Source organism: Daphnia magna, linkage group LG5 (genome assembly GCF_020631705.1).
Source record: "Daphnia magna isolate NIES linkage group LG5, ASM2063170v1.1, whole genome shotgun sequence".
NCBI classification, from domain to species: Eukaryota; Metazoa; Arthropoda; class Branchiopoda; order Diplostraca; family Daphniidae; genus Daphnia; species Daphnia magna.
Genome location: NC_059186.1, coordinates 6,798,717 through 6,821,254, shown reverse-complemented (window position 1 = coordinate 6,821,254; position 22,538 = coordinate 6,798,717). Strand labels below are relative to the sequence as shown.

The 22,538-nt window shown below is 39.3% G+C and overlaps 1 protein-coding gene across 1 annotated transcript; it reads right to left on the bottom strand.

Moving 5' to 3' along the window:
• Positions 1 to 426: 426 nt before the first annotated feature.
• On the bottom strand, positions 427 to 10,731 carry LOC116923538 (neuronal acetylcholine receptor subunit alpha-10). Its single transcript, XM_045173462.1, has 14 exons — positions 9,619 to 10,731; positions 6,903 to 7,016; positions 6,703 to 6,773; positions 6,540 to 6,627; positions 6,388 to 6,454; positions 6,241 to 6,304; positions 6,047 to 6,166; positions 3,219 to 3,435; positions 2,723 to 2,857; positions 1,730 to 2,129; positions 1,589 to 1,661; positions 1,295 to 1,484; positions 982 to 1,177; positions 427 to 878 (listed from the first exon to the last, which is right to left on the bottom strand). Exons 1-14 carry the CDS (start codon positions 9,665 to 9,667, stop codon positions 800 to 802), a joined length of 1,863 nt encoding a protein of 620 aa, XP_045029397.1. The 5' UTR covers positions 9,668 to 10,731; the 3' UTR covers positions 427 to 799.
• Positions 10,732 to 22,538: the final 11,807 nt, after the last annotated feature.

Sequence of the window (22,538 nt, the reverse complement as noted above, 5' to 3'; positions counted from 1 at the left end):
TTAATTTTTAGTAAATATGTTATGAAAGTAAATGAACTGAAGCGTCATTTTATTCCCGATTTTTAGGGACCAAAAGATTCAAAATAGGGTCAACTGGGATTCACTTAAGCCTTGAACTGTAATTGATAGTTGACCTGGTTTATGATTGGGATTTGTGATGCCGCACCAATCACCGAAAAACCGCACTGAAAAATCAAATCAAAAACAAATAAATACAATAACTGACCCAAACAACGCGGTACTGAGCACTAGCGCTTTGACTAAATTTTAGATGGCAATATTAATACCAAGGTTATCGGGAACGTTCCAAACGCAATTAAAAAAAAAAGTACAACTGCCTCATGGCAGGATTGATATCGCAATCTGTCATTGTTTCTGCTGAAGGGTGAGCGTTGCTACTTGTCTTAAAAATCGCGTAGATGAGACTAGAACCAGACCAAATTGTATTATACAGTTGTCTCGACAGTTGTCATGGCACTACGCAAAAGTTCCACTCATCAGTTATTCTTCCAAAACCGAACACTACGATGTTCCAGCAATGGCGCAATTGACTCCAATAGCAAACGCGTGCTGTTCGTACACTCGGATCAAATTGAGGGATTTCAGCAAATAAGAATCGACATACAAAAGAAATGCCCTCGTTCAAACAATTGGCTTCGACAACACAAATCCGTTTCATTGACACACAAAAAACTGCCCGTTTTTTTCTTTTTCTTTCCCTTAAATCAATTCAAAGATCAACAGTATAACAACAATAACATTTTAGAAAGGAAACAGTTCGATCGTGTCTGCTGTCGCGTTACGGACCGTAGGGGGAAGACGTGAGCACGACACACGTGGCAACAGTTGTGATGATAACGAACGTGAGCAAGAGGATCCTGTTTTCGTACAAACAATAACAAAATATGACGTACATATTCACAAAAAAAAAACATTTAAAAGAAAAAACAAATAAAATGGAAGGCCAAAGTAAATAGAAACCTGTCGCAAACAAGGGCCAGCTGTTTCCATTCGAGCGCAATAGCCTCTCGGCGATCTTGTTCTTCCAATCGATTCTCATTACGTTCGACGGCGGTCGACACGCGAGCCATCAACTCAGTCAATCGTTGCTCGTAAATGCTGCCTTGGCTCAGTAGACCGAATCCACCGCCAATCTCAGCCGATGACGATCCACTAGCTATACGGATAACAATTTTCGTTGAGAGAGCCTTCGTTTTTTTTTTTTTATGATAGCCGAAGGATATCTACAATACGATTTGAGTAAGGGAAAAAAAAATTCAATCACGGAGCTAACCTGATTCAGGATTGATTAATGGCTGCTGTTGCTGCTGTTGGAAATGTGGCGCTTTGGACGTTGATGGGACGCGGCGCGAATAAAATTTTGGCGATGGAGGACCAATCCCGAGGAAGTCAAGTTCGGCCGACTGGAATTTGTCGCTAAATTCGGGATCCAAATAGACGTCGGTCGCTCTTGGTTCCAACTCCTTTTTCAATTTATTAATTTTATTTTTCTATTTGTCAACTACCAACTGTTATCAACTTAAAAAACAATGTATATTATTGATGTATTTTCTATATCAATAATTACCTGGAGCCTTAACCGAAGTCTCTCTTGTGAATTCCTGCTACACGATGGACCTCCATTAACAGGCGTTGAATACCTTGCACAATTCCATCAATGTTAATAACATTAAACATCATTAATTTTTTTTTTTTTTTTTTTAAATACCATCCTGAAGATCTGGTGGCCGAAACACCAACGGGTTGGTGTCGCCCTCTCTGATTAATATTCCGACTCTTTCCGCAAGTGCAACGGGGGTCGCCAGAAGCGCAAGTTTTGGTGGGCGATTCCTCGAAGCGAGAAGCCAATCGGCTAGCCGGAATTGGATCGCCCGAATGGGAGCTGGACGGTTCGCCAGCCGGTGCCGATGTCGGCGTAGACGCGGGCGAATGCCTCTTGTCGACATCGAAGCGAAGGAAGACCAGCCGCGCCAATCCGCCCAGAATGATGCGTCGCATGATGTAAGGCACTTCGGTGCCCCTCAAACCGCGATGATGTAAGTTCAACGTCACGACCGACAGTCCCGAAGCGAACGACACCAAACAAATGGAGACGCCATAGTACAGACCTAAAAGTACGTTTTTTAAAAGAATAAACAGCTCATTACGCAGACATTTTTAAAGAAGAAAAGAACATTTTAAAAATGTCGAGGCCCAAAATAAGACGCAAGGAAAATATATGGGACCAAACGTCATCAACGTCTCTCATTGCCATGATGGAAAGCTAAAAAAAAATGCCCAAATATAACGTCCCTGTGATTAAGATGTCTCCCCCCATCAGCAAGAAAGCGGGGGGGGGGGGAAATGTAACATGATCATTTCATCATAAAAACTGCGTCCCATCGTTTTTTTAGCGCGTTGACGTCAAGCGGTCACCAAAGAGTTTTGGTCGTACGAGACCAGCCATCGTCAAGCTTATCGACCCGTGAAGCGCAAACAGTGCGCTGCCTGTATCCACAACGTCAGTTTCTAACGAAACAAATGACAAGAAACAGAAAAAGAAAAAGAAGAAAACTGATCCCTTTTGACTTTTTTCGTGGCACGTCAACTGCGCAACAGCAAACAAGACAAGCCTTTTTTAATGCAGGAGCGGACCTGCTCTAAATGAGAGTTTTGCACAGAAGTGGATAGGATTTTGCGATACGTATATATACACACTTACTGATGAGTGGAGTTTTTTCTGTGGGTGGCAAACTTTCTCTGATCGTCATGAGGAAGACGGTCATGGATAGCAGTGAGCTGATGCCCAAAGTCACTTTCTCGCCCGACTCGGATGGCACGTAAAACACCAGTAAAGCTGAAATGAGACACGCACGCACAGATAAGAGAAAGCCGTAAAAAAATAAAATACAAAATCAATGTAATAAATAAGCGTATAGTCATCATTTTATTATTGGACGGAGAGATATTGAAATGCAGTAGTATAGTGCCACAAACGGCTTGCATCATAAAGCTTTTTAATTAGTGAGATAGTAGGGCCATTATGCGCAAATATTATAGAGGAATAAATTAAAATGTAGTACTAAATAATAATAATAATTAAAAAAAAAAGATTTCAACCAGTAGGCGCGCATGTTTTGATGATGTGATGTTAATCTTATATTTTAAAAATGATACTTGTACATTTCTAATTGATAATTATCGTTATAGTTTTTTACCGATGCCGTTGATGAGCAGACAGGGCAGGATCAAGTTGAAAACGTAGAAAAGTGGGCGGCGCCTCATTTTGATGACGTAGGTGATGTCAGGATATGGTTCAGGACAGCAGCTGTAGTACTCTTCGTGGTGGATCGCCTCGAAATCGACCAAATCAAACTCGCCGTTCGTCTGATAATTGCTGACGTCACCTTCATCCGTTTGTTTCTTCAAGTCAATCTGCGAGCAATCAAGACACGTATAGGGATATGCGGACGAAAGGACAAGCCACAGAGCTTCTCTTGAATTCGATTCATTTCTAACGAGTTTGCACAAAAAACCAACTGGCCAATTGAATCTCCCGGGGCAACCTTTCCCTCGACGTCAAAGTTCAAACGCAAGTCCATAAAAGAAGGCGGTAGGATCTATGATGTTTCCCTTTTTTTCGTGCGTCAATATTTCAATAAATGCGGAAATTCTTTTGACATTCACGTCGAAATCACGTGGCAAAGCATCTCTGGCTTTTCACAGAAGAAAACAGATAAGTCAGCTGTCCTTTTTTCTTTATTTTTTTCTTGTGTACGTTTCTCTTCCAAAAAGTCAGTGAAAACTCGTTTCGCCTTCAATGATACGCTTCATTCGCAATCTCTCATCTCTTTCCCCATTATATATTGAACGAACAAAAAGGGTTAGGAAAATACAGCCTATACAGAACCACCCCTCGTTTCGCCATCATTGAATTATAGATATATATTAAAGTCACGGAGCCACAACATCAGAGGCAAGCGAAATCTATGTGCGTAGAACACAATGAAGCGCTTCGGAGAGAAAGACACACACAAAATAATGGAATCACATTTAGGACAAAATCGGAGGAAATTCATTTGCCTCAGCCATTGCCTTCTTTTTTTTTACGGTTCGCATACAACGAGAGTCAGGCAAACAAAAATCGCGTTCGACATGTAAAACAAACGACGAAAAAAAAGGGGGGGAGGGAGTTGCATTTTGAGAACGAATCGAAAATAACACCGCCCGCGCATCAATTTCAAAGGGGTCATATTAGCCAGTTTTAGGGGCTTTGTCCTTTTTTTTTTCTTCATTGCTATTCGTGACGAATAAAATGAAAACAAAACACGGTCATTAGAATATAAGGCTTCCCGTTTTCTAATAACAGACAACGGGTTTGTGTGGGCTTGGCGGATTGCGGAGAACAAACTCGGCGAATGATTCTACATTATTGGGCTGTGCTTTGAAGTTATGTGCCCAACTTGATGTTATTAAAAAAAAAGAAGAAGGAAGACGTGCACGATGTATTGTATATAGTCTGGATATATATATATATATAATATATTTGTACTGTGAGGCTGCTGTGACTATGTGAGTAAGCCGCATTATAAATTCAGTCGGCGTTGGGATCCGATTGCCCCTAGGCTTTTTTTTTCTCCATTCTTATATAATAATAGAGCCTTTTTAAAATCTAAAATTACTATACGTAGACTATACGGCTTACATTTGTACAATGTTAATGTTTAAGTATTATTATATGTACGTACGTATACATTTAGACGAACCATTAAGAGTTTTACATTTTGCACGCGCAAAACGGAGAATCAGACGCAATTGGTTTTCGGCAGACGATTTTTCATTTCCCCCCTTTTTTCTCGTTGCTTCGCTATTCGTCATCTAATGGTCGACAGCCTCTGTGATGACGTAACAAACGGCCTTTTCTGTTGGCTGCCGCCTGTTGGTTTTTGTCGTTGATTCAATTTGCCTCGTAAACGCTGACTAACTATAAATCACACGACTTCTTATACGCGAACGAGGGAGTGCTACGAAGAAGCAACGCAGATGTGCAGACGTGCAAATTGGAAATGCTACTCGGAAAACATTAAGCTGTTAACCACATTTTTACCTCTTAATACGTCTATCTCCAACTATTTACCTACACTATCGGTGAATTAAGTGAAAGTCTCGTCTGATATGAAGGATAAAAAGATGTGATGCATGGGATGGATTCACATCATCACCTCACCACAAGTTGGTTGGAAATGAAATCCGACGCAGAATTATGGACACGCTCGCCATTAATGATTCTATAAGCCCTGAACAAATAACTCGAGGGAGTGTCGAATTAAAAGAAATTCTTCGTGCGTTCCGCAAACAGAATACTGAAAATCCCAGTAAAAATAGAGCGAGGGAAACCAAAGGAACGACCGAATTCCCGAAATTCCGTACGCTATACGCACGTGTCAACAACCCTTTGAAATAAACAATATGGAAAAACCAACAGTCGGTTTCACACGCGCTTTATCATTCCGCTTCACCATGTTTTCCGTTTTAAAAAAATATAGACAAAAAAATAAATGAAAAAAAAGGTATACATGTTGGCCAGGCGGGAGGAGAGGGGCGAGACACAGGTGAATAGGATTCCAAAATACAAAGCGAACTTTTGTTATGTTTACACACACACACACACCCACAAAAGGGGGGCTTCCAAAAGTAAACTAATCTCATTTTCAATTTTCTTTTGCGACCCATAGTGTCCACACCGTATTGTATGGTTTACGTGCTTACGTGCCCTTTTCTCGTTGGCGAATGATTATAGGTTTACATGTAGAGTTAGAATTTCTGATGATATAACTAAATTTTTTTTAAATGTATATACAGATAAATATACTGTCCGTTCTTGTATATACCGCCCTTCTTTTCTTAGCCTGTGACGATACTCCCCCCTTGAATCCTGTTTTTTATTTTTGAAATTTGGTGGGTTTCTTTTTGCGTTACAGGTCAAATGAGAACATTTTTCTATTTTTATTTTTGGGTATAACCAAAAAGAAAGGTGCACGCATACCTGAAATCCATCGTAGGTCCAGGAAGCCCATTTCATTTTGCAGCTCTGCAAGTCGAAGGGGAAATATTCGACGTTGATGTCGCAAGACGATCGGAAAATGCCGTGACTCAGCCACACGACCTGCGGGACATTGTACGCAACAAGAGTGCGATAATATTCAGATAAGAAGCAAAGTAAAATATGTGCAAATTCACCTCTCCGTTGTCAGAGACGATCACGTTGGTATTGATGACGCTTGAAGTGTATTGAGCATCGGCGCTGTATTGAATGAACCAATAACACTTTTTAAGCATCTTGTTTATTATAGTTAAATTGTCGATTGACATTCAATTTGTACTAACTTGTTGTAAAGGATGATATCAGGCCGCCACACTCGATGATAAGGAATGCGAACAACGTGAATGCCCCCTTTAGAATGGTCATCAATCAAAATGATTGATTCAAATCGAATTCAAACTAAAAACTAGGAATTCGTAGATGATAAAAAACAAACCGTAATCGGATGCGTTCCAGGTGAGGTGGCTATCGTTCCATTTCTGCGTCAGCCAACAATTTGTCGTCAGTATTTGATTGCGCTCGTCCTACAGAATGAAAACACTTGCGTTATAGAACCGACAAAGCTAACGGAGATGCATTAATCTAAGTAGCCAACTTACCACGTCAATGAGAAGATGAAGTGACATGCCAAATATGACTTGAAGAGCCTTGGTGGAATTGGCTACAGGACCTGTAAAAACATCCATTTGCGATTTGCCATTTGTGATTTGCCATTTGCGATTTGCCATTGAAGATTGAATATCAAGTGATCATTTCCTGAACAGAATGGTCTATACATGGCTAATTGATCTGCACTTACGAGCGTTGCTGTCGTAATTTTCCATTAAATGACGCAAGAGTCGATATTCGTTGAGGTCCGAATGCACTGCTTCCGGCAACAGCACAAAGAGTCCGAGCGAAAGCAGAAGGCGTCCTGATGATTCGTAAAAACACCATCAGTCAAACGGGTATTATTCAAAAAGAAATAAAAAATATCCAAAAGTGCCAAATAGATTTGTCACAACATTTTTATTTTTATACAATCGTAACATGCATCGTCAATCAAATGTTTTTTTTTGGGCTCTATATTTTCTACAATTCGTGTGCTGTGTATCTATAATCAGTAAGCCGTTCATTGAATTTGGGCGTCCGTCTCTTTTACGATCGTTGATGGGGAAGCTTTGCATATCATTAATTAGTCGCCACCCTCTGAGACAACTATCGTCTACCCCTCCCGAGTTCCTGATGGATTTCTCTCGTTCCATCGCCGCCGCCCCTCCTTATTTGCTGTCACCCTCATCATCAACGCATCTTTAGTTATCAAAAGTGCAAAGAGACATCAGGGGGAAGCAGCGATAGCAGCAGTGCATAATTAATTGCGCGCTGTGATCGGGAGGTTTGAGCGCGCCCAGAGCTGCCAGTGACTCGCTGCGCAGACAAGGTGCATCAGCGACAATATGCAAATCCTCGTTAGAAGCCGTACGGATGTGTCGCTCGGCTTTGAAACGGTCGAAGGAAGCGAACACATTTTTTTTTTTACATAGTTGCCTTTGTTATTATTTTTTTTTTTTTTCATCTGTTTCTTACGTTATTTGATTTGTCATACGTGATAGCCAAATCCTAATTTGGCACACTCAACACCCGCTTGAAAACAGATGAATTATTAATGAAATTATAATTTCTTTTGCTACGAGTATCTATACAAATCTTGTAAGACATTTCATTTTAGTTGACGTCCTATTTACTACTATCCGCCATCCTAATTTTTACCACAACGTTTGATGGTTATACCAGCTACATATATTTTTGAATTCATTTTGAAGCTCGCTGCGATTCTATATCTTTAGAGGGATGATGATGATGTCTATATCAAAATTTAAGAGCGCGGTGATCGTCAATACCAACGGCGGCTATATTCGAATGTTTACAGAGTGATGATACGAAAAAAATCTCAAAAGAAAAATCCAGCCTCAAAATAAATATGCAGAGTCGGCGAATGCATACAGTATGCAGATCAGACTGTGATGTTGCATCGAGTCTAACGTACAAATATAGTCTTTATGTGCGTTGATACGTACGTATATACTGTATATATATATCTTTATATCTACAAAGATGGAATAGAATGTTTGCGCGTCGCTGTATAGCACTTGAAGATGGATCGTGAAATAAGACTCAAAAGACTTGGAAGGCATCCGTCATCAAAACCGGATTACAGTTGATACTGTGGAAAAAAAGAAAAGCTGAAAGACAGGAATGTTCCAGTGGCGCTTCTATTAAACTGGCGATTTTCTTGCTTGAAAACGACGTCAATATCAAGCGATTTTGCATACGTGCAACCGAGGAAAACAAATATAAAAACAAAAACACCCCAACCGAAAAATGAAAAGCCAGATTCCGCAACGTCCATCATTCACATTTTGAAATAAATAAATAAACATTTTAGCGGAGGGAAGAAATCTGATACGACTCCATACTCACAATAAGCGATGCATTTCTTTTTAAATATTCAAAACGCGCGTTTAATTTTTCTGACTTTTTTTTTTGATTTTTATTTTGATTTTTTTTGCGATGTAACTTTTTTGATTTTACTTCACCGGATAAAACAGAATTAAATAGAGTTGTACGCAATCGCAAGTTTATGGCTGTAGAAACGACATTGTGACAAGTCCGAACATGTTTGACTACACCCTGGTATATCCCCATCGACCATCATAACAGATCATGTAAATAAATAACTCGTTGATTTAAAAAAACAAAAACAAATGAATAACAAAAAAATTTGATTGTTTTTATTTTACTATAAATGCAGAAAATTTTGGTTTTCTTATTACCTAGTGCGTAATATACAAGAAAAACCACTCGGTTCACTCATTGCGTCTACGCTATACCCGCTGTTTCATCCCATATTGGAAAGAAACCCAAAGTGTATTACGTATTTTTATTTGCTACTGTTTTTTTTTCCGTCTCACAATTCAGATGCGGTGAAAAGAATTTATATTAAAGTAGAAAAATGAAAAAAAAACAATGAAAAACCTTACACACATATTTACAGACTAGGAAATGATGCGGTTCGTGACTGCACATAAGCCTTTGCGAAGAGAAAAAGACTTTGCGACAACGATGCCACGTATATATATAACCTACGTTATAAAGCCCTTTCTGCCTCACCCTCGTCCTCGTATATAAGGCACTGCTTTACTATAGTATATACTATAAGCTATGTACATGTGCCAAGAGTGGCTGCTGTCGAATGCCGATTGGATTCGATTCTCTGCTAATGAAGAATGTGATCCTTTTTCCCCGATGGCTTCCACACCAAATACAAAAGAGATTTTGTCTTTGTTTGTTTCTTTTTTAATCTGCGAAGGATTTCTGTACGACGGTCGATAAAATGCCACGCGTAATTGAATCAACTATAATAATGTCTTTAGAGCTTCAAATGCGCTACAGACAATTGAAAAACAAAAATGCAGAACGAGTTATAATTTCAGGCGATTAAACGAATTTTGTGTTTGTTTGTTTGTTTGTTTTACCTGCCGTTCTGACGCTGACACTTTGAGGCGACATAGCCTTGGATTCCATCAATTGTAGCTTCTTTTTCCCCCCAAAAAAAGTATTTAGGTTCAATTGAATTTTCACACTCGCACTAATCGGGTTTGCAGACCACTCACTATTTCTCGCATGAGAAATCGCGATTTATTTTTCGCTCGAGAGGTTAATGGTGAGTCCGTAAGCCCCAATCCCCTCTTGCATCCGGCGATGCGTTCTCAGCTGCCGTATATATGTACATGCAGGATATTTTCACACACGCGCATATTATGACCGTAGAGAAGGAAAAAAGAAAAAAGAAAAAAAAATAAGAAAAAGGGGGGGCATCGGAATCCTCCTGAGAGCGACTTTGAAGTCAAGTAAGTGTGGCTCACGATATATATATATATATATATATACAGTATATATATATAAGAGTTTGTGCCTTTCGCCCTCCCCCTCTTTCGGCTATATAGCCGAGATATATAAAAAGAAAGAAGGAAAAAAAAAAAAAATGGCAGCTAGTTCAGCAGATGAATCGAGACAGTCCGGTCGGCGAGCTGTCTTTACGGTAATGATCCACTCCTCGGCAGCGGTTCTCTTCACATTGGCTCACTCATCGCATAGCACATAGACATACAGGAACACACAGGAAGCCACACACACACACACACAAGCGGCTCCGTGAGACCGAAGCGATCAGCAAGAAAGAAAGAAAAGAGAAAAGAAATCATATGAGAGTAGGCAGGAACAGCTAGCGCACACTCTACGCGAGATGAGCGAATAAAATACGGGCCAGCAGGACGGCCAATGTATATCTCCAGCACGCCGCGTCTATATAGTTGATGATGCCTTTGGGCTCCTGTTTGGACGTCTCATATATACAATCGAGATCTCCCTCCTTCTTTCATGCGGCGCACAATATATTGGGCCGAAGAAAACCAAAAGAGAAATATACGAACACGACGCACATATGCTGGTGGCGAGACTCGCTTTCGCTCGGATTAAAATTGCTTCAATGTTGGTGGATAGAACAAATATCATCGGACTGAGCTGTAAGTTGCGACTGACCCTTTTTCGACTCCTGGCGCCAGTATAGGAACGCGAGTTGCGTGCAGGGCCGCCTTTGCACATCTAATATGTTGCTGGTCTCTTCCTTGCTGGACCTGAGAAGACTTTCAAGAAATGCTAGCACATGCGCAGCCAACGGAAAAAAAAACAAAAAAATGCGCCAAATATAATAAATACGTGAAATCTATATCTTTCCGCTCTAACACATCTTGATCGGCTGCCTTTTCCCCCTATCTATCGTTACGCTTAAATGCGCACGAGTGTTGTGTTTAACAAAAAAAACAAGAACATATGCGAATGCGTGAGACAATGAATCAACGCAAACAATTAACAATATTTCGTTTGTATAAGCGGATGAGTAAATAAAACGATGAAACTGGTGTTTTGACGGCGTTTTGGACGCCGTTATTTAACCATCACGCGGCTACGACAGCCTAGACATTCAGCCTTTGATAGCAGGGGGGCTAATGATTCGTAAATTTGTCCTAGAGAATGGCGACAAGATCAACGGCATAGGCCAAGGAACGAAGAGCTGCTAATCTCCGACTGTCTGCTCAATAATTAACGTCGATGATCATGCTAATGAGCACCCAGCTGTATAGAGGCATACATACAATACGCACAGCTGTAGGGTTTATCGATTTCTTGTAATAGCCGCAAACAAAACAAACAAACAAAAATCACAAGTTTTCGGGTTTCGTTGAAACGCAATCGGAAGATGATCTCATTCGTCAAGGACATCCATCGTGATGACAAACTGCGTAGTCGCATCGATGACGTACACACATATCATACAGTCTATGCCGGTCTATGCATAACAGCTACAAATATCAGTCTAAAATAAGTATATCTAACTGCGGCACGGTGATGCGTGAATGTATAAGGAAAAAGTTGATGTGACTTGCAAAGAGAGCATCGAGTCGCAGTTGCGTATTCGATCGTTCACGTAGAACAAACGAGGCAAAGTGGCTTGTCAAAAGGAACAAGAAACGCATTCTTGATTGATTCAAAACAAACCTGATGGTATCAAAGATTTCCTTTCTCGAGTGGAAAAGATAAAATACAAGATCACGACGTTTCAGATGGAGAGCTTTCCTGTGTGTGTGTGTGTGTGTGTGTACAGATGCACGGCGCAATCAATGAAATCTACGATGAAAAGGCTTTTTTCTAAGTAGGAAAAAATACATCTTCCCATTTGTTAATGGGTTTGTTTGGTCGAAGAGTAACACGGGAAACACGGAGAACACTAACGCCATCTTGTTTCTTTCTATTGATGACCCATCGGTCGATTTGACATTGACAGCAGGATCACCGTCAAAGTGAACGCTGTCGTCACACAGAAGATGATTTTTCTTTTTCTTTCCTGCAGTCACTGCAACTCACTCGCAGATCACACGCCCCAATTAGTCAGAAGAGATGTCACATGTCACTGACATCTTCCCGACGTCTATCCTGCTCATCATCGGGAAATAGAAAAAAAACAAAAATCTCTGTCTTCTGCCTAAAAAGGGGGAAATAAAATAAAAAGGAAAGTAAGAAAAAAGAAAAGAAAAAAGAAAGAAAGAAAAGAGAACATGTATCCGGGATAAAGATCGAATATCCACGACAAAGATTCCGGATATCTATGGATTGCCGCTGCTGCTTTATGAGTGCATCTCAGCGTACGTACGTGGTCTATATACTAGGCTATATAGTATACACACACAAGTAGATAAGATTCCGAATCATCAAAGGGATACAAAGAAGAGTGGGGATGATATGGGACACGATAAATAGATACAACGCATGTATACCACCTCAGCGTACACATCAGTATGTCGAATATATAATCACGAGAAAATTTGTCGATGGAAAATCGTTGATGGGCGTCTACCCTACTTTTAACGGATCTAGTTGGCGTATAGAAAACCGAGAGTACATACAGTATCAAGTGGATCAAAGAGATACTCCTCAGTCCAAAAACCTCAAACAGAGCTATGCCTTTTTTTTTTCTTTTCCTTCCCTTTAATAGCTAATTGAGTTCTACAGATGTCAAGAATTTTCAAGATCCCTCCCATTTTGTTTTTATTTTTTTTATTCTTAACAGAAATGTGCACAGCACGTATCAAAGGGGCTGAAAAGTTACGTCTACCTCTTCGATGCTAAAAGGAAACCATCTCGATTGTCGAATATAGGACGGGTGGGCTATCCGTCTGTCTGATATTGGTATACCGAAGTGGTTTTGACCGCAATCACCATTAGCGACTCAACGGGCAATATATAAAACACGCGCAGTGTCGCATACACGGCGTCTACTGTCGTCGACACGTCCCCAGGATGCTGCGCCCGTTCGGCCACGATATATGAACATTCAGCTGCCGCAGACGGCCAATGCTAAGTTGCATTCTTCAACTTAAAACATGCCTTGTTCAACTGTGTTTTTCTCCATGTAACGGGGCGAAGGGAACGTATAGCAAACATACACAGATTTTTCTTTTTTGATTTAACATCTTTGACCTTTGTCCTTTTCTTTTTGGAAACAATTGTGATTTATACATTTCCTGTAAATGCGGAATAATCTGGGGACTGCTGCACACAGCACCCATTAAGAATGGTGTATAAGAGTCTATACTGACTTCTATATGGTTTATCTACAGTATGCCTGAATAGAGGCTAGCCTTGCATTATTCTAAAATCTGTCTTCTGCAGAAGTCGAATGTCGATTTGAAAAAAAAAAAAACTAACATACAAAACATATGAAGCTACAAAACGAGAACTCTGTGCCATTGACCAGTAAAATCATTAAATTACATTTATACTTAAACAAATACTGATGTGGATTCAAATGAAACACAAACATTTTATTTCATTTCCAGTGCACTAACTTTCATTCGCCTCGAGTCTTGGCGCTTGTCTGGATGTTCTTTATTCATTAGAAGTGCTCATCAAAAACACCATAGTGCAAATTGGATAACTCAATTTAGCTGTGCATTCGTATAGGACAAGATTTCACCAGTTGTAGACCCATCATTTTCCTATCCCAGATTAACCAGAACTTGAGTTACTGAATTAGGAGTCACTTAAAAAAAAACCAAAAAAACAATCAGCTGTTTGACTTCCGCAAAGCAAATGCCCTTTATTTGAACACGGCCCAACACATATAAAGGAATAACATGTACAGCATATTCCCGACGCACAATTTCATCATTCAACTATAAATAAAGCAAAAAGCAGCGCAAACTCGACATACTTCTTATATATTGCATGTATCTCATTTTAGATCGTGTGTCACTTACATTTATGCGCCAGGTTTCATTTGTCTGCCGAGTACGGAGTAGCTACATGTAATATATGCAAGAGAAGCCATCGAACCAAACGAACTTTGCTTATAGTTATTATATACGGCTTTGAAAAACAAAAAAAGAGGAACATGTAAACAAGCAAACATCGAATCTAAGCAAAAGGAATATTCTAGAGTTGGACGTGCAACACGGGATCGCGTACCCTCCCGAGGCCGAACGAACTCGAGACTATCTATACATGTGTGTACGTACCTCTATATACCTAGAGTGGAGTTATTCCAGGGATAGACATACCTATACGCTGCATTTTTCAAACTTTGATGGGAAAGTCATCGGCGATAAAGTTAATAACATGCTGCTTGAAAAAGAAAACAAAAAAGGGGATTGGTAAACGACTTGTGATGAATAACAACCTTTCTGGGCACGAAACTTGTGGAAATCGTATCAAACGAAAAGGCTACTTAACAAAAAATAAAGTTAACATTAAATGCGTATTGCTCGTGTGTATAGCAATCAACAAGTTTGTGATGGTCCCTGTGGCGGTATTAGATCGCGGATGTTGCGAGCCTTTAATCCAGCGCAGATGTTTTGGTGGCTTAGTTTTTGTGTGTGCGTCTATTCACGCCAATCATCCCCAACGAAATATATTTTTTTTCTAATAGAAAAGCGGAAAGCACGTCGTATAAACTTCCAGTCCCCGAAACCAGGAAATCAATGAGCTCCGCACAAGTATATAGTCCCACTCAAAAAGAAACTTTATTTTATTTGTTAAATTCTATATTAATATCAAAAGTTGGCACATTTGATGTGTAGGCCTAGTATAGTAGGTGTTTTACGATAAACCCTTGAGGCATGGCTTTCTTTTTATTCGTGGAAGAGAAAATCAAATTGAATGCACGCCCGCACGATGCTTCTGTTTGTCAGTGTGTCTATGTACATTTTCATAACGCACACTCTTGTATCTTGCTCGATGTACATAGGAATCCCTACACAATCGTAATATGTTTGGACAAGGCCGATGGTATAACGGGCTTCTGTTTCCCGTTCGGGCTAGTAGGCAATGAACTCTGGCATTTGAACGCGACGTACCCTATGCACCCATAGATAGGGACATGTACTGCGCTGTACTGCTGTATTGGTAATCACGGAATATGGTGTCAGTGTGAACGAAGGAAATGCCAACAAGCCTTTCACCATTCCGCCAATCATTCAAGCGTTATTTTTTTTTTTAGGGCTGTCAATTGATTTATGTAATCTCATTGTCGTGTATAGGTAATGTACTAACTTTTGGATCATTTGTTCAATTGGCTTTGTCATCGATCGCCTGTGATCTCGAACAGCTATGTGACGTCTGTATGTGCATATCGATCTCAATATTCTCTACAGTTTTGGCCTTTTTCTTTTTTCGTGCCTTTTGTTGACCACTTTTCTTTTAAAAATACAAAAGGGAAAGGAGAAAAAACACCTAAACAGACAAAGTCTAAGGTTGACACGCTTTTTCCCTTATCCCATCTAAGTAAAAATCAGCACATCTAAATTTTTTTTATTTTTTGTCTTCAATATTTGGGAATTTGTTTTGTTTCCTTATTCGTTTTGCTGCTGACGTGAGTCTTTCTTCGGCTTCAGTTCCCGCTCTCCACATCATCCTCTAATCAATACTATTAGTATAGGTGGAGTTCTATAGATCTTTCTAAAAACACAGTCACTGCTGTATATACGCAGGAAGCGTGACACATCATTCGATCGGTCTTAAATATATGCAAATTCAACAATTAATTTTGCATGCATCATTCTGAACAGCGAAACAGATGATTCGTCAGTTTCGATTCGTCTCCGTCGTTGCAGATTTAATAACACAACACTTTTAAGCAAAACTAATTATGACTGCATAAAAGTTTATTCAGTTGAGGCGTCAAAAGACTCTTTGCTGACTTCCTTCGTGTAAAGAAAAGAGGTTCATCATCACAGCAGCGTTTATTTGTTAACGCTTTTTATATTACAAACGACAAAGAGCCAGAAGCAGCCTGATACTCGACAGCAGTAAACTGTGTTGTCTACTCTAATCGTCATCTCTTTGCATAATAGAATTATCTTGACACCATTATTTTCAATGGCAAATAATCAAGATGGAGAGACTGCAATTGTCTGTATTTTGCAACCGAAAAATGTTGGTCAGTTGGTCGTGTCAGTTTTATTACACCAACAAAACATATTCAATTTCTTTCGTTTTTGCAAAACTTAATCACACGAGCTTCTAATTCTGGTGAGTTTTTAGTGGTATCAATAATTATCCGATACTCTTTAATCCCGCCCACTTCAAGCTGGGAACTAACCTTTTGCACGCTATTCTTCACCAAGCTATTTGTGAAACACGAAGCTTTTACTGTTGATCTAATTCTTTGCCAGTGAACAGCAAAGAGAGAAAACATTGAAAAAAAAATTTTTAATGAAAGCATTGCGATATAGCCAATTAACTTCCGCCCGGACGACGAATTATACTTTATAAGTATAGATGGCGAAATTATTCAGCTTAAATGGGTTACCGGGTTACTAAAATAAAAAGGGGGGGGGCAAAGTGACAGACTCAAAGATGACGTTAATTACTTTTAGCACACAGCACACACACAAAAAGTTGTTATATTTAAGCAGCCCACGTGCTGTGTGGGTATTTCATTTACCAGCGAGCTCCGATTAACGCAACGCTTCCCACTCCATTTCGTAAAATCGACTTATACAGTTTTTCTTTTGCACGGGGTAAAATTGACATAAATTAACATGTTGATGATAAAAATCTGCTGGTTGAAACACACTGGGAGCTTGTTTGCTAACCATATCATCAGCTGCGTGTGGCATAAAGCTATACGAAACCTTATATTATTTTTATTGATATAGGCTTTTCTTCTTTATCTTCTTCCTTGACGTGTAGAATGTGTTCTTTTTGCACTTAACATACAGTAGACCCTATACAATTTACACCTATAATGGTAATCTTATTTGTATGAATTGGGAATCACTATATACGTCACCTTCGTTATTGGCCCCCCTCACTATATTGGATTTCAAACTGATTCCAGACTAGAGATTTTCACACCAATCGCCGTTAAGGACGGTTCATGGTATACTCTTTTGGGTGGTTTATTTTCACCTCGCAAATCAAAAGGACCGACCTTTCTGTGACAAAGATTTTCCGCAAAGCCATGAGAACAAAATTTTCAGATTTCTTCTACTCAGTTACAGACTAAATGGAAGAAGGTCTCATGCAGTGCGAATTTGATTCACGGCATTTCTTCCACAAAGTCTTCGAGGAAATGCAAATTCCCCTTGGAGATATACGCTTGCTTAGAAATCAACGTTCGCCATAGGCAATCAGCGTGGATGAGTAATGTGCACTTTCACAGTCTCAAATTTGAAATTTAAAACAGCCGTGATGCTGTAAGACCGATCCGACAAATATGCAAATATCAGAAAACGCCATCGCTTATGCAACCTCCAGTGTATCGATGACACGTACCAAGTGAAGAATTCGATAAATATATCCATCCTGTTGTCGTGACTACATGCTAAACCCGACGGGGAACAGTTTGAAAGAAAAAAAAAAATAAATCAATAATAATAAATAAAACAAAATAAATAATCGATATTCCGGGTGGGCGTTGTCGGTTTGTCACCTGTCATGCAGCTCCTCCTAATTCTTATATTTTTCTACATTCTGGATACGTACTGTTATAGCAATCTGCTAAATGATGTGGAAGGCCATCACAGGGCAATCCTCCCGTGTAGCTCAGCAAAATATTATCTGAACGATATCTACGTACACTCCGCAGTCCGCACGATTGACTTTCTTTTGGCCGCTTATACACATCCGCTTCCTTTTTCTAATCCCTCCTTCATTCCTCTGTTACTCCTTCCGGCACTGATCGCTTGTAGAAGAAAAAATAAATAAATAAAACAGCAATAACAAAATAAAGTAGCGCGCACATAAAAATGCGGTACTTTTTTAAATTCTGGAATAATGGACTTCCGAATTTATTTATTATTTTTTTTTTGTGCCCACCCACGCTTGCCCTTTGTCTACTACTTTTAATACTTTGCTACCTAATCCTAAGCGTTTCCATCGTTTCCCTAGCATCAAGTAAAAAATCGAAAAACAAAAAGACAAAAAATGGGCGTTTCCCCCTCTTCCGGAAGAGAAAGCTTTTATATATATAAATATATACTGTATATATATCTCGATGTGGCTGACGAGTCGTTTAAATACAGATTGCTTTCTGGGCATGTAGGCGTTACGTCACAACAGGCATCTTTCTAGATAAAGAAAGCCACTTAAAAGGGATACATGCACTATATACGCAGACTATAGCATAGGCTATATTATTTCCTAGAATCCGTATATTTATATATTTTCTGCCTGAAACCGGTGTCCTCTCTACATGTACGTCTTTTGTTGTAACGGATATGTACACGCAGACAACATTTTTCTAAAATGACAAAGGCTTGGGTGTGTCGAAGAACTTTGACTATTCTAGGAATTGGCCTACATATTTTTGTCATCTATTTTTTCCTTTAAAAATCATTTTCAATTCTTAGAGTACTCTTGTATCTAGACTTTCTCGAAAATTGGCGTTGGGCGAAAATTTTTCTATTGATTTTTTTTTTTTTGTCCTTTTCCAGAGAAGGGCGTTTTGTATTCAAAATAATGGAACAACATCATTGCCGAGAATGCCACAAATGGGAAATTTCTGTTTGTTGTCAATCCCAACAAGCGATACATGACCTCAAATGCATTACAAAAGAAAATCAAAACTTTCACCCCAAATGTAAATACAATAGAGAACGAACTGCTGCAAAGGCCAAAGGAAATTCTTGAAAATGAGCTTTGGTGTGTCTTTCACATTAACTTAATTTTGGAATGTTTGTTTTAATTGATCTTAAATTTTTCATTTTAGATAGCCACTTCTCCCGACTAATGATTGGTTAACAATGGCCAACTTGATGCAGCTTTTATACAATCGCCAGCACCCTGTCAAGATATAAAGACAACCGCAATCCAAAATGCCCCTCTAAATAGACTGTCAAGAGAACAATAACGGAGGTGGAAAGACTATGGGGAATATTCTGCATTGAGCTATACAAAGTCAGCGAGAAAGAAAAGGCTGCACCAAGAGGACGTGAGTACATTGCAATCGAATAGACATACCCATCCCGCAGTCATATGTGCATACATCTCGACCGCTAGAGTTGATTGAATCGCAAGGCGACGTGATGATTTTGCATGGGATAGCAGAGACCTGCCACTCGAGATCCCAAGTGACTTTCGACAACATAAGCCACATGTAGCGCACATATCCTATAACGCAGCGGAATCAATTCGTGTACCAATACACAAATACAGCTACGTCCACAAACGTCAAGGCTCTTCTATTGCGTCAATTGTATTCGCATCATATAACATACAATCTCTTCCCATGCTGCCTATTTATATTCAGATTTACTGCGGCTGTGAGGATCACGACTGTTAATCTAGTAGGATTCATTTTCTCCATTGATCTTTTAGAATTCATTTTTTTTTTTTTTAATACAACTGACACGTTGAAACTGCTTATGACGATTGCATAAGTGACCTTACAGAAAGAGAAGGCGAAAGATTGATTGGGTGCAGTGGGCTGACAGATGTATGCAAAATTCAGGAGAACAAAAAAAAGGGGACGTGTTGATTTCTGTACTGTTGAATCGCCCAGGTAACGCTAATGACTCAAACCTCATTAAAACCAATTAAAGCTAAGGTACACAATGGAAAAGTGTGATTGCTGCCATCTCGACCAAGATGTGCGTAAATGCTCCCTGTTCTACGAGAGGCGTTTTATTGCAACACGTTTATGTAAGCGTGTGCATACACATGGAATGCACACAATCCAATTAGTCATTTCTCCTTCTTTATTTTACCTGTTTCTTACGTAAATCTGAAGGTTAAACACAGCCTGCTAGTATATATAGCTGAATTCTGCTCTTTCACCGTTTTGAAAATGGTATATGCGTAGCAGGATATAAGCTGGTTTGTTCATTTCACCTTTATTTGGGCCAATGTCATCCGAGTGAATGCTTGAAAATGCAGATAGCCATAAATAAAATAAAAAAACTGAAATGCCGTTGCTGGGCTCTTGTTTTTGTACTTTGTCTTGGATTTCAGTTTGACAGGAAACCTTCGGGTTCGCAAGAACTCGGAATAGCCCGGTTTTATGAGCCAGTTTGGTCTAGAAGATATAGTGTTTCACTTGCACCATTTTTCAGCAGTTTTCCTATGGGACAAATCGGTAGTGAATTCAAGGAAAAGATCACCTTATCAGGAATTGTCCTGTGGCCTGTCTGTTTTTGCCCTTCGATTTAGCTTCCTTTTTTTTAAACTGTGAATGAACTGTCCACTTTTAAGACTATAGTAAAATTGTTTTTCTTATTTCTTGGAGTTATTCTATTTTCGGAATTTTTCAGTGGCAGCGGCAGAGGTAGACCTTGGAGTTTTATACAAAATTGTGTCTTGAATTTGCGAAAAGGAACTGTTTTGTGTGGAGGTTGAATTTGGCCTCATTCGAATTCAGCTGTTGTCAAAACGCCTGTTTGCTTTGGCGCATTGTACAGCTCTTTTGAAAGTTTACCTAAAGTCATCAATGAACTACTTTCTTAACTCACGCAAGCAGTCGAAATGTTTTGATTTGTATAGCGGTCGGCTCTCCCTAAATCTCGCCTATAGTTTCCTTTGTGTCCAACGTCATTCAAAGTTCAAATGAAATTCAAGTCCGTTTTCTTTTTGTCTTTCGTGGAACCGTTTCTAAGAAAAGCGGAGATTATGTTTTATGACAGTTATTGAAAATCTAAAGTGTGGACACAATGATGAAGAGGATCGGAATGCTCGGCTGTCGTACGTGCGATTCGTAGTATTAAGAACAGGAAACGACGATAACGGGACATAATGATTCACCGAATGAAGCTAGCATATAATAAACGTAGCTATAAGAAAAATAGTAATGCGCACTAATATCGTACATAACTAGCTTCATTTCTATTCTAGTTGGAGGCATCGTATACCATCGTATACCCCAACTCATGTCACATGTATGCCTGTCATCAGTCATTTCAAGGAACTAGCTTGATAAGCTATAAATATACACTGTGTTTTTTCCTAGAATGTGTCTATAATGTATACACATACTCGTCATATTAATGAATAAACCAGTCCTAATGTCACTCAGTTTATGCAGATTTATTGATTAACATTAATGTTATCCCATCACACTCTTTTCCTCCACTGGAGTTCCCCTGGAAACAGGAGGTAAAATATAGGACCAGCATGCCATCTAGTGCTAAATTTCCAACACTGAAAACCGTGAAAAACTTTCCGTTACATTTATGACCGCTAGATGGTGGTTAAACCTATTTTGTCGCACATTTCGAATGGAAAAAAACGTTCCGAGTATTAAAAAAATAAAAATATCCCGTTGACAAGTTATTACGTGCAAACATCCTGATATTAATATATAAGCATTATACGACTGGCACCATAGACAGCGCCACATCTCGAAAAAAAAATAATAATAACAAGCACAAAATTGCTCAATATAAATATAATGCGAACACTTTTTTTTATGACATGTATTGTGAAACTCGTTTGACGTGTTGATTATTACCCGAAAGCTATGATATTCACAACGCATAAAAAGATATATGACATCCTTTTCTGCGAAAAATGAGAATCGAATGTAATGAGGCCGATAGGCGCGGGTGAGACCCAAACGTATACAGGAGAAATAAAAATAAAAAAAGGAATAGGAAAACGCGTGACAAAAAGACACACAATTTGCCGGGAAAACAGGGTCGATGAAGAGAAGCGATGCAACAGCAGGAGTCTATACATATGAGAAAAGGATATACGCAATAATTGGAACTGCCATACTATTGGCCTTTTGTGTACGCAGGAGGTAATGTATGGTACAGAACCGCATAGAAAAGGGAGCTGCATAGCGGCAACTGCTGCGTGCGTCGAGCATTGAATTCTCAGCCACCCGTAAGTCCTGCCACCCATTTCACTTACCACCCATCAGCACGTTCCCCACAGAAAAGCCCTATGAAACAACATTCCTTTACGTTTAATGTTGATATTCTTTTAGGCTGTTTACTTCGACTACCTTGTTTTGATATGCTTGAAATGATGTATGACGTGCATTATTCTTCGCATAGTAAAGTATTACAGCGCTGCCAGTAAGAATGAGCACAAACGTCATAATGCAGATAAAGTGCTATTCGGATTATGGATATAGGAAGAAGGAGGGAGAAAAAAAATTCATTGCATAAAATATTGGGACATAGCGTATGCAATATTCAGTATAATGTTTGGTTTCAAGATTTATCGGCATCTCGAGAATTGCTGGAACGCCAGCGTTCTTTATTAAGGGCACGTGCACGTTTGATGTGCTCGCCGGCCACAAAAGTTAAATATTTTTAGTAGTATGTAGACTAGTTTAATACGTAATATGCCAAAGATATTCAAATAGATACATCTAGCTGATATTAGTCAGCTATAG